Below are 16635 nucleotides of genomic sequence, written 5' to 3' on the forward strand. Positions count from 1 at the left end.
AAAACCTATATTTTACCATGCTTAAGGTTGAAATGTTTTTGTGAGCAAGTTAGATGAAGACATTAATACAAGGAAATAATGAATTCAAGCTGATGAGACTAAACAGCATTAGACAAATTGGAGATGTACGTGGATTGCAAACAAACCTTGGAAGATGCTCTTCTAAGTTCCAACATCTTTCAAAAAATATAGCACATGTTTCCTTAACACGGGAATAATCAGAAGAACAAATTATATCTAGTTTTCTATTTACCTTCCTGGATAGCAGGTATGACAATAAAGCACAAACAGAACATTCACGATTGATTACAACAACAGGATAGCTGATAACATAATACAACCAGCAGTTGGTAATAACCAAACATCATGATCTAAAATTGAAACAGTTAAACACCATGAATCTTTCTTTCATTGTATAACACATGAAACAATAAAAGAAATGCATTAGAATTCCTTCCCGAGAAGAATTGAACTTCAAAGCAACTGAGATTTAATCCACAACAGTACAAGTACATAAGAATTCTCTCCTAAACAACCTACATGCTAATTTTGGTGTCTGTAAACCTACCTCCTTTCATGATACAGCAGTCTTACATGTTACAGCTTTTGTTCAGGTGTCCAGTCAACTTGGGTCTGAACTTCACTACATCACCCAAGTAACATTTATCCAAGAAATTAAAATAATTGCAGTTGTTAAAGATTCTAATCTCAGTACAAGCTGCACAACTAGTAATGACTATCAACAAAACAAAATGATAACAAAAACAAAGAAAGTTGAATAAACAAGAAGACTACAACTTTTTAGACCTCTTGCACAAGCAGTGTACTTGATCATTTTCACAACTGAAGTTCCTGTGAATCACAGATAAGCCTCCTCAAAGAATGCACCAGCTTCTCATTAAACACAGAACTCCGCAAACAACAATGTTATCTCATGGACTATTGATCCCTCCATCTTGGACTTGAGACAGGGAAAAAACCTGAAGGTGATAATGGAAAAAAGCCCGGAGAAGGTGGAGGTTGAGGCCCTGGACCCAAAATCCCTGACTGAGCCATTGGTGAAAATGCAAAATTTGGTGTCAGTGGAGGAAACTGAACCCCAGGAGAAAGCAGTGGGTAAGGTGACCTCGGAGACAACAGATTCATGTAGCCAGTAGGAGAGGGCAAAAGGAATTGAGATGTTGGTGAGGGTAAACAAGGAGGACCATTCATCCATGGGGAAGGGAGGTTGGGCATAGGTGGGGCAGGACCATTCACTCCGGGCGTGGGTACTGGAGCCAGAGGTGGATTCAAAAGCAAACCACCAGAAGGCGGTTGGTGTTGAGGCTGAATTTGCCCTCGACCTTGTGGTAGTGGTGGATGGGGTTGTAGCGGAGATTGAGCTTGGTTTCCCCTGGGACCAGGGTCTATCATTGTATTCTGAAGGTAGCGCATATACGCCGAAATAGGAGACTCTGCTGTACTTGCCCAACCCGAGTCCCCAGGTATAAAAGGCGGCGTCATTGTTGGAGATGGTAGCCCAAATTGGCCAGGTGGGTGTGGCATCCCTGGCCTAACGAATGCATTATGGTAAGGAACTGGAGGTGCCACTGCTGGAGCTGGGACTGGTGGGGGGATATGAGGTCGATTGATAGGCGTTAAAGGAGGCGGTCTAATCTTCTGTAGCCGCATACTTTGAGGCTTAGGAGGATTCTGGGGAGGTCTAGGCAAAGGTTCTTGTGAAGGGGAGCCAGTTAGTTGCTGAACAATGTTTCTAAAGTCATTCTTGCTTATGTTGTAGACCTGAGGTTGAGGCTGCTGCCTATTGGGATTGTTTGCAAAATTGGGTTGGTGCAAAGGACTCTTCTTTATATTCTTGCCTATCTTGTTCACACCCAAGTGATCACTCTGCCTGTTTTTCGAGTTATCCATTGTTTTTTTTTTAAAAAAAAAAACCTTGTTCCTAGCAACTCAATACCAATATTATGATTTAACCAGAAAGTCAAACAATTAAAGGCTTCAAAACAATACCCAGAACTCCACACTTTAAGCTTGAATATGCTAGATTCTATTATTCTGAATTTATCCACAAAGTCAAAACATTAGAAAAGCTTCAAGGGCAACACCCATAACTCCAAAATGAAGCTCATCAAAACCCTAATAGCTCAATGCCAAAAGAGCAAAAAAAAAAAATGGAAGATATAAAGCTGATATTCAAGAGGCAAAGAGAGCATACCCTTTTAGTCTCGTCTCTCCAAAACTAAAATCCCAAATTGGATAGAATCAACTGGAAAGCTAGTCACCTCAAAATCCAATTCCTTGCATAAGAAACCCAAGCTACAGAATCCAAATCTCTCCAAACAAAGAAAAGAAAAACTTAACCCAATAGAGCAAAGCCCAACAGAAGAGATCAAAAGCCAAATATATATGAAGTCCAAAAATGAAAGAAGTAGCAACTCTAAACCCAAAAATTCAAAGTAAACCCCACCTTGTTTTTCTACAAGGAAGAAAGGAGGAGAAGTAAAAAAAGGTTAACGCAAGAGAAGAAAAATTACGAGGGACGAGACGGCAGGCTTGGCTTGAAAACTGCAGAGAAGAACCCGGAAATATTTCCAGAAAGAAAGCAAGCAAAGAGAGGAGCGTAAGAAAGAAACCCTAACAATCACAGAGACCAGCCAGTCAAATTCAATGGTGCGTATAATTGAAAACAAAGGAATTGAATGCTGTAGTTGGGACTTGGGAATGGGATGGAGAGAGAAATAGAAGCAAGAGAGAGGGGTGGGTGTGGGGCCCTTTTAGACATAACAGCTAACACGTTATTACAGTCCATTACAATTGGACTTTGCTGCTGTGACTTTTTCTTCTTTCTTTTATGGGCTTTTCTGGGATGGTCTGCTATGCATACACCGGCTTTGGTGTGAAACCTCGTTGTGGGTTAGGTGGGAAAGGAGGGTTTGTTTTTTTGGTTTAATTTGGATTTTAAAGTGTTTTTAAAATTATTTTTTTATTTAAAAAATATCAAATTGATAATTTTATATTTTTTATTATTTTTATGTGCTAATTTTAAAAATAAAAATAATATTTCTTTAATATATTTTTAAAAATCGTCTTATATTGTAATATCAAACACTAGTTAGTTATCCAATGCAATGTTGCGAATAATTTTTTAAAAATATTATTAAATTTATAATATTTGATCTGACATTACTTTCAAATTAAATCGAATGTAAGTTGACTTTATAGGTGTATTTATTACCTCATTAAAATTTAGTTTGACTTAAAAAATTCAATATAATATTGATATAAAATTATTTTTATTTAAAAAATAATAAAAAGATAATGTTTTGGATTGACTCGGGTCAACCAAGGTTGAGCCCATATCATGACTCAAATCATGGGTCCAATCAGTGTTAGTAACTTTATTTTTCAAAATTTATTTTTATTTAATCATATGATAATAAAAATAGATATTTGCGGAAAAGAAAACAAATAAAGTTATAGAGGATAAATGTATTTTTATGTCAAAATTGTAGTTTCAAATTTATTTAATTTCTATTTGTTTTGACAACAAAATATTTTTTTTTAACTAGTAGCATAGTTCATTTAATAAAAAGCAATAACAATCAAAAAAATATTCAGAAAAACTATAACAATTTGAACTAAAAAAGAAAACATATATTTTTAATCAAAAATCTTATTCGCACATTTCTTTTTTATTTTGAAAAAAATATATTTTTTAAAAATATATATTATTTTTTAAGCAAAAACTTAGTATGAAAGTAAGTTTCAATTAGAAATCTTGCAAACTTATATGAAAAACAATATATGAGAACAATAAATTTAAAAACAAATATAAGAAGTTAGCAATAGAAATATTAAAAAAATATTGTATTCTTTTTAATATTAATGAGAAATTTATTTAAAAAAATATACATATAAAAATAAAACATAATTATTCATAAAGAAATCGATAATGTAATCACGAGAAAGCCCTAATATTTTAAAAAACACTTTTAAATATAAGAAGCCCTAATATTTTTGTACAAGTAACACTTTTTTTGAATAAAAGGCAGAAAACATTAAAATAAAGGCATGTTAAAAACTTTAATAACTTGAAATAAGTAGGAAAAATATATCTCATCAATCTAAAATTCATTACCTTATTAATTCATCTCTTTATTGTTCTAATGAAATTATTTTTTTAATAAGAAGTATTGTTTTTTAAATAAAAAATTATCATGATCTTAAAAGCAAGTTTTAATAAAAAAAAAAATTGAAAATTTCTCAATATTTTATGTGTGATCAAAGGAAAAAAATAATTAATATGATAAAATCATATTATAAATCTATTAAAATTTATTTTTATTAAATATTCATGAACAATTTTTTTTTCCGTATTAGGTATATGATAATTGAAAAATAAATTATTAACATCTCATAAAAACATATTAAATTATTCAAGAACTATGCCAAAATTGAATAATAATTTAAATATCAAGTTAAAAATTTTATTTATAATGCATTTCAATCAAAATAAAAAAATTGAGAAAAACTCATAGAAAATAGGCTAGGTGCCTAAGCCGAAGAGATTAGGCCTGCGCGATTGGTCCAACATAAAGAAGAACTGGCACTTGCGAGCTTATCTGTCTTCTTGATCATTTTTTTATGTTTAAGCGTGGATGACATGTTGTCCATCTTTTTATTTTAAAAAATTAAAGTAAATGACGTGTCATTTACTGATCCAGATTTTGGCAACCAACGATTGCTAAAAAGTTGGATTAAGGTTTTTTCTTTACCCAAAAGCACATTTTCATCTAAACATACCTAATAAATACAATAAGAGTTTTAATAAACTAATTGTTAACCTCAAAATACCTCTAAATTAGATTGAAAATATAAAATTAAACTAAATAAAAATGATTTTCTTAACCTCAATCTACATTTTTCGGACAAGATGGAAGTTCAAAAGGACTTTAATGGCACTCCTCTCGTTAAGAGAAGCCCAACAACACTAAAATCAGCTTTTTATTGCTAGAATATGGCCTACCAACCACTTTCTCTTTCCTCTTAAATTTTATGGACTAAAACATAAAACAAACAGGGTATAAGCTTGAAAAGTAAAATCCTCAAAACACAAGAACCAGAAATAAAAAAGCTAATCATAATGTAATGTAAATGATGGAATTATATATATAAAAAACGAGATCCAAAACAAATAATTAACAAAGAAAAAAAAAGAATGAAGCAGGCACATACACAATGTGCCTAGTGTGTCAGAACAAGATTTTCCCTTTCTTTTTTTAATATATAATTAATAAACATATTGGTACATAAACAAATAATAATTAATGCAACGCTGTTTTATTTAGGGGTGTATTTAGAAGTGCTTATTCTTCTATTTTAAGTGCTTTTTAAAAATATATTTGGTTTAAAAAAGCATCAAAACGATGTTTTTTTTACTATTTTATGATGATTTTGATGTGTGATGTTAAAAATAAAAAGAAATCTAAAAAAATAATATATTTTTAAATAAAAAGTTATTTTAAAAAGAACGTTACAACACAATCTCAAATACACAATAAGTCAATGAAACTCATATAGATAATGCCAATTTTTTGCTTTATTTCTTATTCTTTTTTTTCCTCACTTTTCTTCGATGGTCAACACTCACTCAAATTAATTGGTTTAGTTTGATGGCAATTTATTTATTTTGTGATTCTTATGAAAATAAAAGTAAAAACAAATTATTTCTAAGAGTTTTTGCATGAGTTTTCCATTTATTTATTTATTTTATTAGATATTTAATTGTTTAAGTTAGGTTTTAATATGTTTTTATATTTATCAAAAAAAGAATATGTTAATAAAATAGAAGAAAAACTATCTTCAAAATAGAGTTTTACATGTTACCATTATCACATTTAGCGGCCACTTCATTCATATTAGAAATTATCTTTCTCTCCTTAAACTAGTACTATTTTCAAATTGATATCAGAGCACAAATGTTTCTTTAAATTCAATTTATCATGTCTCTGTCATTAAGTTTAACTACATCAACTTTATTTCTTGAAAAACTTAAATGCAATCCTCTTATTAACAGTTATTAACTATCATATCCTATTAATTGCAAAAATAATGATCTTTCTATAGATTTGTTTAATGCTAAGCCAAGTGTCATGAAACCAAATCCAGCTTTTGATATCTAGTTTAAAAAGGATAGATTGTTTTGTCTTAGACCCTCTTCACCTTAACCAAATAAGCCTTCATTTGTATTGTTGGTTTAACCACTAATTATATTGTATGAGACATTTTTAACATGCATTTGAATCAAATTCTTTCTTGATATAAGTAAAACTTTATATTTAAATTTAGAAATGATACACTATACAGTAAAAAAAAACAATGATTTTACAAATTCTAAAATTACAACTAAACTATAGAGAAAACTATGATTTAATGAACTCTAAATATCAATAACTAAATTCTAATAACACACAAAACTTTTTAAATAAATATCTTAAATTTAATTAGAAAATGAATATGAAAATAACAGTGACAAGTAAAGAAAATTTTGAAACAACAATATCTAAACGTAATTTGAGCATGAAAACCTAGAACTTTATAAAACTGAGCTTGTATAATGTATGAAAACCTAGAACCTTATAAAACTGAGTTTGTATAATGCACTTATAAAATTTCAACTCGATTCAACAATTGAATTAAAAGTTATGTTTGTTTTTGTTAGTAAATTCATTTGACTAATATAGGTTTCTTCTTTGATTTGAACCTATCATTCTTATCTATGACTTATGTACTAGATGTTCCATTTTAATCCCCTTTACTTGTGAAAGACTTGATCTTAACTCAACACCCTATTCTCATTCGAGCTTTTTTTTTAGATTTGGACTTATCATTCTTATTTTTTAATGTACCCATTAGATGCTCCACATTCGTGAAAGACTTGATCTCGAGTCAACACTCGAATGTAGATATAGTGTCTTATCGTTATACTAAAGATAAAAATATAAAATATTTAAGGCGTTGAAAATACCCATATTATTTTATAGATTGACAATATAAGTATTATCATTGATTTTTCTTAGTACGTTGTAATGTCCATCAATACTTCTTCTTTTATAGCTTGTTATATGTTCATACTAAACATCTCTGCTTGAATATAACACCATCACCATATATCCTTCCTTGAACACTTTGACATGATAGTGTTTATCAACAGTCTCCTTGTACTTAAACATTAGTTTGTTATAATTTTTATCTCACCTCTACCTATACATCTTGCACATCAGTAGTCATCTTCTATGCAACAATGTTATGCAACACTTTTTATAAATTAGTACAAGATTCATGTGTGTGTGCGCGCGCATTGTGTTTTGCTCTATTGTATTTGAGCAAATACTTCGTATGATGTTTATTTTAAGTTAACAGAAAATACTAGTAGATCAATTGCTCAAATTGAATATGCTAATGCAATTGGTAGCTTAATGTATGTTATGCATTGTACAAGATTATATATTGCTTTCATAGCGTACAAATTATCTAGATACACAAATAATCATAGTATGGATCATTGAATAACAATTACAAGAGTACTTGGTTACTTGAAAAGTATTATGATTTTTGGATTATTTTATAATAATTTTCTAATTGTACTTGAAGGTTATATTAATGTTAGTTGGATAACTAATGCAAGTTATAATAAGTAACCTTTAGATGAGTATTTATTTTAAGAAGTGGATCTGTTTTTTTGGCTTTAAAGAAACAAACATGTATAACTTATTATACAATGGAATCCGAGTTCATAGCTCTAGCAACCGCAGGTAAATAGATAAAATGATTGAGAAATATGTTATTGGACATTAAATTGTGGCCATAACCAATGCTTTTTATCCCCTTACACTGTGATGATCAAACAATTATGTTTAAGGCATTTAGAAAAAAATTACAATGGAAAATCTAGACATATCAGCTTGACACATGAATATATAAGGAAATTAATTTCTAACAAGATAATTATTATTGTGTATGTCAGATTTTGTAATAATCTAGTATATCATTTCACTAAAAGTCTCTAAAGAGATTTAGTTAGAAGTAATTATGCTAGTATTGACTTGAGACCATTTAGTTAAGCTTAATAATAATATGAACCTAACTCTTACTAGTACATTTGCTAATTAGGAATTTCACCGGTAATAACAAATTATCAGTAAGAGTGATGTATATTAATTTGTGTCTAAAATCAAGATTTACAAAATTAGTATCCAAATTAAAAGGGATAACGAGTAATTAACATTCTTAATAAAACCTCAATGTGAAAAGGAAATTTCACCTATATGAACATAAAAAGTGGTGTCGCTTCAACAAAAGTTTGGAGAACTCTATAAATATTCATGAACTTAGAAAGTAGCACAAGGCCATATTAGTGCTAAAAAATGGTGAACTTCTGTTTTGGGTTAATTGGATTATGTTTGTAGGATTTCCAATTATATTGAATAAAATTCTGATTTATGTTTTTCTGCCATTATGATTTCTTTATAGTTTTGAAATGTTTACACTAAGAAGAGGTTTAAATTGAAAGATACCTTCTTTTTATAAATAAAACATGGTACAACCTAACTTTATAAGCTAAGACGGAGATTGTTATAATAACTTGCTTATTAGATAAATAAATAAAGAGAACTTCATCTCATATTAGAAAGGTAAGAGGTTTTCTTATACCTTATAATATGAGGGATACCAAATCAATTAATTTGGATGTTAGAGGAAAGATTTAGAGGGAAAAGCAAAATTTATATATATAGCACCTGGCACTTGGACACTTAGCATTATATAAAATATTTTTTTATTTTCAAAATTAATTAATTTTTGAAATTAATTAATTACGCATGACATCTCTTACTAAGTTATTCAGTTAATTTATTTGATGGGTTACCTTTTAAATTCAACAAACATATTAGTTTGAAGAGATATACCTTTAAATTCTATAAATACATTGGTTTGAAATGATATTATTTCCCTTGTAAATATCAATTTCAAATGGTGTTATTTTCCTTCTAAATATTAGTTTGATACCGGTAGAAATCAATTAGAAAATAATTTTTTTTCTCGTCCTATTTTTCTCTCAATGAACTCCCTACTTACATTTATAAAAAAACCAAAACATATATTTTTAAAAAACCTATAGAACTTGTTATTTATATATATTGCTTTAACTTTGTCACAAATATGGTAGAGGCAATTAATATCTTAAAAATAGTAATCTTCACGTCTCAAAACATGATTGTTATATACTTATTAACTTAATAGGAAGTAACTAGTGACATCCTAATAGTTACTCTCTAAAACTCCTTAAAAAAAAAACAAGCACAAGGAGAAGAAATAATAAATTTCATGACCAACAAAAAATGATGAGAATATCTTCACTTATGATTTATCTCTCGTACTTATATTTATTTCTTTCTTCCAAATAAATATAAAAAATAACTAATAAAATTTCACTAAAATTTACATTTATATTGCATAAATCACAAAAAGAACGTAGACGATGAAATTAATATGTTGATTCCTATTATATGAAAGAAAGAGAAGAAAAGTGTAGATGATGAAATTAATACGTTGTTTCTTACTAAAGGCTTGTTTGGGATTGTGAAAGCGGTCGCGGTTCAAAGTATTTTTTACTTAGAAATGCATCAAAATAATATTTTTTTATTTTTAAAAAATATTTTTTTGATATCAATACATTAAAATGATCAAAAAAACATAAAATAAAATTTAAAAAAATTTGCAGACTATGATAGCCTCACTCTTTCTCGGGAACGTTACTAAAAAGAATGGGGTGAGAGAGGCTCGAACTCTCGACCTCAGGATAACTCAGAAGCTATGAGACCTACGCGCTAGCCAACTGCGCCACCACCCCTTTTGATAATGCCAATTAAATATATAATATAAGTACTATAAAAGTTAATTTCATAGCATCGAACAACTGAGTCCTAAAACACCTTAAACACAAGCCCCTGACCTTGTTTCCTTCCGAAATCGGACAGTCCGTCACCGTTTTCTCAGTTCCCGCTAACACACAGCACGTAAAAATAAACTCCGCGCATGTCTCTATCAAATCACAATTCACAAAGACAGAATTTCCACAAACTCTATCTTAGCCAACCGCTGCATTTTGAAGAGGTACTTTTTAATTTCTCTCTTTCACCCAATTTATTCATTTCTTGAGCTCTGAACAGCGACCCCTTGCTATTAATCAAAGCATCATTTATTTTTTTTTCTATTTTGTTGTAAAAAAACCCTTCTTTTCTTGTCCTTGAATGAAAAAATGTTTGCTTCGGCTTCTTTTGGTTTTATTTTTTGGTCTCAAACTTGCCACAGCTGGTTTACTGCTTATATATAAATGTTTCTCCAGGGTTTGCCTGCTTTTGTTTGTAAGACATAAGTCATTTTTGTGCGGATTAAATGAAACCCATTATAGCTTTTCAAGTTTTGTTGAGGAAGTTCTTTATGTGAGTGTGTTTGATTAGTGTTTTAGTCGCTGACTTACCGTATAAGTGACTGATCCGAAATTGAGATACTGCATGTGTAAATGAGGTTGGATGTCTAAAATTATGCAACGTGCTTGGATGGGAGGGATCTCTTATGATTCAATGAAAATGGGGGAAAACTTGAGATGAATTGTTGCTGGAATCCATCTGTTGCTCTTCCACATGGTCCATAACACGCTTTCAATTAGATATATATATATAAGGTAAATGAATAAATTGTCTCTACCAATGATGTTTCTATAATGTTACTTGATGCGCTACCATTGAGTATACATGACATTTAGTACATCAGCTTATAAGAAGCAACTGATGAGTCTCAGTTGTAAAGCTGAATCATTCGCTTCTATGTTTGACTGCTTATCTGTAATGTATATATCCTTGTGCTTTTGTAATCCAAAATTTTTAATGCGATTAATGTCTATTATGTGTGGTTTTAGCGTGATGATCATCTTATGTCTCTGAGGCATCTAATGTCATGCTGTAAAGTAAACTGCTAATAACTTTGTTTGAATGCTTTTGTTTATGACGTACATCTTCATGTTTTCACAATTGAAAAGTCGCTGTGTGATGGGCATCCATCGTGTGCATTTGGTCTTGAGATTGACTTTGTATCTTGTGTCTAAGATCTCCAAGGGCATGTCATTTTTGGGAAAAATATCTTGGATGCAATGCTTCGTCAGTTTGGATAGATGCCGAGGAAAAGGCAAGTTTCTCTCCAAGTATCACGCAAATGAAGTCACTGAAAATGAGTTCTCTTTGCTCAAATGTTTGAATGTTAGTAGGTTTTAATAAGTTTACGTGTATTCCTCCAATTGAATAGTGTGGTGTTGCATGTACAGATATTGCAATCCTTTGTCCATTTGTATGATCAAATAGATAATGGAACAATAAGCTAAATTGCAGGTCAGAAACATGAATTGCTTATAAAAAATTATGAACAAAGCCATAGCTTGATATATTTCCTTCTAATTTATTTATTTTATGAATTTTTTATGCAGTTGATAATTGTTACACAAAATGGATAATGGGCGAATTATGAACTCTGCTGTAATACAAGATGGTTTTATGATGAAAACTCATGATGAAGAAGAGCCCTCCAAAATCCATAATGACATTATTACTAATCATTGAAAGAACCGTGAATGGCAACATAGATACAGGGCCTGAAAACTCCTTGAAGCAGATATGAAGTAGGGCTCTGTGACAAACCAGCTATCACCATCACAAGTAGAAGTGGAACTGAATGGGCATCATAATAGTTGCATAAGCCCTATTCCTTGTAAAAGAACTGGAAAAAAGATGCAAGAAGAGCTCATGCATATAGGCATATGGAAGAAACACGTAATGCTTCTGCTATTTCTGCATTGCCCTTAAATATTGAAAGTCAGACAGTATGCTTGGCCAATGCAAGAATGACAGGGGCACCACAAGAGAGGAAAAATCATTCGGAGAATTCTGTTAGCTTGTGGAGTGGTGAAACATATAATACCAAGCCGGGTCGAAGAGATTGGAAGGCGAGGCAAGTAAAATAAATAAATAAATGTGTTTGTTGGGCTTAATGAATTTGCAGAGACATTTTGATCAGCAGGTAATGATTGTGGAGAATAGTGAGTTCTGATGGCCCCACTAATCTATACCATGTGTTGAAGTGCAGATTGTCTAGACATGGATTAGGAAATTTTATTGTCTTTTTCTGTTTTTGTTACTTTTGCAGCTTCTGCGATTACAGATAGGATGGGAGAGCGTCAAAAAATATAGCCAGCAAGTTAACAATTGCTTACCATCAATTTTGTGCAGGAAGAATATCAAATAGCAGAAGCTTAGCCGTGAATTTTGCCTTTATTTTAAGGTTAGGTCAGTGTTCAGGAATGATTATAATAAATGGTGACTCTACTGTGAAGTGTAATATCATTGTGCATACAAGACAGAGTATTGTTGTATACGCACCACAATGGAACATGAAATATGAAACTTTACTCATGTCAAGGCAATACTTCTGCGTCTTCATGCCTTTATATATGGGAATAGGAAGATGATTCTTGTCCAAAATCATTGTTTTCTTGAGTAATAATAGTGTTAAGACTCTTGAAAATTGTTTTCGCTTATGATTCAAGAAACTTCAGTGTTTTGTTGCTCGTAAAAGAGTTCATGGTCATCAACCTCTCATTCCATTAATATGATTTTTATACGAAATGCGGGGCTGATGTTCCTCTTCTCCAGACAACCCCCTCCCTTTTTTATTTCATGGCACATTATCCTACAGAGAATTGCTTATGCAATTGTGATCTGTGCAGCCTGTTTCTAGATGGGCCTAAGGTGATAGTATCCATATAGACGAACAAATTTTTCATAGTTTTATCCTTTGTGATGCTTTTATCATCTAGCTCTGTCCGTGCATGCAAATTTGAAACTCAAATGCTGCCTTTAAACTCCATTTATTTCAACTTTTTTTTTTAATGATCATGTTGGTTATATTGCAAGTGGTAGCTGCAGTAGTCAATCCTCCGTACCAGAACTTTGATGAGGGCTCATGCCTTTGCAATGCCTGAAATCAGTGCTTTCCAGGATTAATCATAAGTTTAGACTGCCAATTGTTTCAACCAGAACTGGAAGCTTATGCCATGCTCACCGCAAGCAGCTGTAAAGCAGCGACATGAAACTTTTGAAAATAGTATGCAGATGGCTTGTAAAGATTCAGCAACTATTGTTCCTGAAAAGGGCATATTTGAAATGGGCATGATATAGACATTCAATTTTTGCGCAGGCCAAGGCCATCATAAGGAATGCAGAAATGAGCTGGGAGTGCACTTTGACGTGGACCATTTTGCAGAAGTTATTATGAATCATATAGCATTGTAATGGGAAAAAAAATTAAAATAAGCGCTTGGGTGCGCATAAAAACGAGTTTGAGGATTGGACTCAAATTAATTCAAGAGATTTTACATGTATAGTTTTATAAAAGACTAGCCTTTTTTACTTGTGCTATGCTGTGGCCAGATTATTTTTTCATAACTTAAAAAAAACCATAAAGATATTAGAATGTTAAGAATTTGATGTATAATGGATGAAATTTTTTTTTAAATATTGGCGGTGATGATGTACTAGACAATATATTTTTAAAAAAAATATTAAGATATTTTAAAAAATCTTATATATAAGGTAAAATAAATAAATAAATTACAAGCCCAATATCCAATCAAATGCTTACTATGAAACAAAAAATATGAGTTTTAAAATAATATCCCCGCATATCCAGATCACATGGCAGATCAGTAGACGGACGTTTTGATCTCCACGATCCAAGCTATAAATTTATTGTCTGGGATTCTGGATCAGTACAGACAAACGGTGATTTGAACCAATGTATGCACAATTTCGACAGAAAACCTAGTTGAAGACTGATAATAGAGCAGCATATCATTGTCCTAATATTCCACCAGGGGAAAGCTGGGTTCATCTTGTATCCACCACGCAACCTTCATCCCTTACCTCTTTACAAAAGGTTCTGATAGCAACTTCTTTTTGTTTTTTCAGCAAAAATAGTACTAATGCTTACATGATCTTAAGGCAGCACATCACATGAGATGATAGCTGGTAAGCAAATATTAAAAGGATTGCCATCACCTTATTCCATCAGCACTTCGTCTGCAAATAACAATCCTTCAAGCTCCCACCCTCTTGATGCAAAATCTGAATTAACTCTTACAAATATTCGCACATGGAGAAATCCTTGCTGGGAAAATCCTCATATAAAAGCCCCATAAATCACGATGCCGCGCAATGCAATGCAAATCAAATAGTTATGAGCATGAAGATGTGAACATGGCAGGTACCTACTACATTCATTAGATACAACGATTTCAAGCAAAAAGAAAATCAATACAACAAGTATTAATTAAGAAGAAGGAAATAGGGAAACAAAACTCACAAAAAAATTGAAAAAAATGTATGTGGCTGGGGTTGATATATAATTAGAACGCATATATGTTAATAATTTCCGTTGCATGCTTTTCTTAAATCCTCAAAGCTCCAATCCCTTCTCATTCCAGAGCTCCTCACCAACTTTGGCTCGTCACATCCCTTGAATGTAACACCTCCTGTGATGTTTAAGCGGCGAGGCTCTTTCTTGATCACCCTTCTTGCAGAAAACAGATTAGAATTTCTCCCCACTTGCCCATAAGATGGCGGGCTCAATTTTCCTGACCAGCTTCTTTCCACCTTAATGCAACATAGTTTATTATTTTTATGTCTTTTACCTTGCAAATTCTCTCTCTCAGAATCACTCCTTTGCAGGTCTTGGCAGGTAAGACAATTGAGGCTCATGGTTAGATGCTTATATATACCCCTTTACAAGGAAGTTGAACCTTTTTAGGTTTAGTTTATTCGGTGGCTGCAGAGAGATGAATCAAGAAGCTGGTTTGAGATATTGAAATGGGAAGGTGGGGATCGATGGGATGTAGGGAAGGTGATGGATAGGAAGGGAAAAGTTTAAAATGGTTACTTCCTGAAACCTTCTTCTTTTTTTTCTTTTTTTTTTTAATTAGAGATTTAACAGCCATGGTCATTCACGATGCCCGGAAAGACAGGTAAGCCAGAGATTTGAGCCGTAACGACTTTGAATGTTGATGACTATTGATCCGCCTCTGACTTGACGATATTTGCATGAAATACAATAGATGCTAATACACGCTATGCTACGACGTGGATAGAATAATTTTTTTTTGGGATGGTTTTATCTCTCTTAACATTTAAAAATTAAAATATAAAAATAAAATTAAAGATGAAAATATTAAATATTAAAATAATAAAAATAAAATAAAATATAAACTAAAACTTCAAGGAACAAATATTTCAGTGACTTCTAAATAGTTCAAAAATACTTTATTTATTTTTGTTTGAGTTAATTTCGGTTTTTGTTCTTTTAATTTTTTTCAACCTCAAATTTTATTTTATAAAATTAATCTTTAATTTAATATTGTTCTATTTCCTAACACTTCATGTACACATGATTATGCAAAATAAAAAAAATCTCAACACATAAAATCAAGCTAAGTTTTAATGATGAAATTATAAAGAAATAAAGTATGAAATTAAAGCAAAACAAGTATCAATATAAAAATTCACCATCTATGATGAATTTACAAAGAACTAATTTTCAGTAAGTGTAAAAAAAGATAATCAAGGCTAAAATAGATTAAAAAAATTACTATAAATAATAAAATGTGGGTGTAGATGTGTGTGACTGTGAACAACACGGCTGCAGAGAAAATATTACAGTATTTTTATTTTAGTTTATCGGTAATAATAATTAAAAAAAAAAAGAAAAAGAGGCGGCTAGCTAGCTAGCTAGCTCGCTCGCTCCAAGACTTTAACGAAGTTCACGCTGACATCTCATGTGATCCACTTGTATATTTGACCCTTCCTCCTAAGAAAAGAAAAGAAAAAAAAGTAAAAAAAAATTCACACGCCTCCACTTCTTAAAATGTCACCCTCAAGGTATATTAGAAGCATTTAATCTGGACATTTGTAGAAAGGAATTACTCCGTTCATCTCTCCCGAAAAAAGTTATTTCAATAATGGAGCCACTGATACGGGATTCCTTTCACCATATTAATCATTGCTCAACCTAACAATGGAATCATTGAGCCATGGAATTATTTTGCTGATCTTATTTACCTTTTGAAGCGACTGGCCTCAGGTTTCAGACTAGAACACCGAATCTCGACACTTCCAGGCTCCTCCTCCGTGCAACTTGCAAGCGAGACGACTTTGAGGTTCATTAATCATTGATGAATCCTTGATGCATGCATGTGTATAAATACATGGAGAGCCTATCAAGCTGAGATGAAGGCATGTGAAAACTATATGCAAGCTTGAGAAGACTATTTAATATTCCATATAATTAACTTCTCGTGTGTCCAAATGCAAATAACTCAAAGATTCCGGACAATAGTATGATGCTTTTGTAACAAAAGCCAAATTCAGCTGGTAAAGATGGCATGGACTTTATGAGAGAAAAGGTAAAGAGATTATGATGCGCTTGCTGTAATAATTATCTTTTGATTTTGAAAGAAGGCTGGCTTATATGATTAAC

General features: G+C 31.6%; 2 protein-coding genes, 1 long non-coding RNA gene and 1 other non-coding gene across 5 annotated transcripts; 1 reads left to right on the plus strand and 3 right to left on the minus strand.

Moving 5' to 3' along the window:
- Positions 1–467: 467 nt before the first annotated feature.
- LOC18096971 (protein HAIKU1) lies at positions 468–2819 on the minus strand. Its single transcript, XM_052451605.1, has one exon. It carries the CDS (start codon positions 1909–1911, stop codon positions 940–942), a length of 972 nt encoding a protein of 323 aa, XP_052307565.1. The 5' UTR covers positions 1912–2819; the 3' UTR covers positions 468–939.
- Positions 2820–9825: 7006 nt separating this feature from the next.
- On the minus strand, positions 9826–9910 carry TRNAM-CAU (transfer RNA methionine (anticodon CAU)). The gene is given in 2 exon segments: positions 9826–9861; positions 9873–9910. It is a non-coding gene; the product is annotated as a tRNA-Met (tRNA).
- Positions 9911–9991: 81 nt separating this feature from the next.
- On the plus strand, positions 9992–12532 carry LOC18096972 (uncharacterized). 2 transcript variants are annotated; one of them, XR_002980865.2, is made up of 3 exons: positions 9992–10173; positions 11381–11444; positions 11540–12532. It is a non-coding gene; the product is annotated as an uncharacterized LOC18096972 (long non-coding RNA). The 2 variants fall into 2 exon arrangements; XR_002980866.2 differs by lacking the exon at positions 11381–11444.
- A 1145-nt stretch (positions 12533–13677) lies between these two features.
- LOC18096973 (uncharacterized) lies at positions 13678–15162 on the minus strand. Its single transcript, XM_024597171.2, has 2 exons — positions 14470–15162; positions 13678–14377 (listed from the first exon to the last, which is right to left on the minus strand). The coding sequence occupies exon 1, from the start codon at positions 14862–14864 to the stop codon at positions 14529–14531; it is 336 nt and encodes a 111-aa protein (XP_024452939.1). The 5' UTR covers positions 14865–15162; the 3' UTR covers positions 13678–14377; positions 14470–14528.
- Positions 15163–16635: the final 1473 nt, after the last annotated feature.

Source organism: Populus trichocarpa, chromosome 3 (genome assembly GCF_000002775.5).
Source record: "Populus trichocarpa isolate Nisqually-1 chromosome 3, P.trichocarpa_v4.1, whole genome shotgun sequence".
In the NCBI taxonomy this organism is placed as follows: domain Eukaryota; kingdom Viridiplantae; phylum Streptophyta; class Magnoliopsida; order Malpighiales; family Salicaceae; genus Populus; species Populus trichocarpa.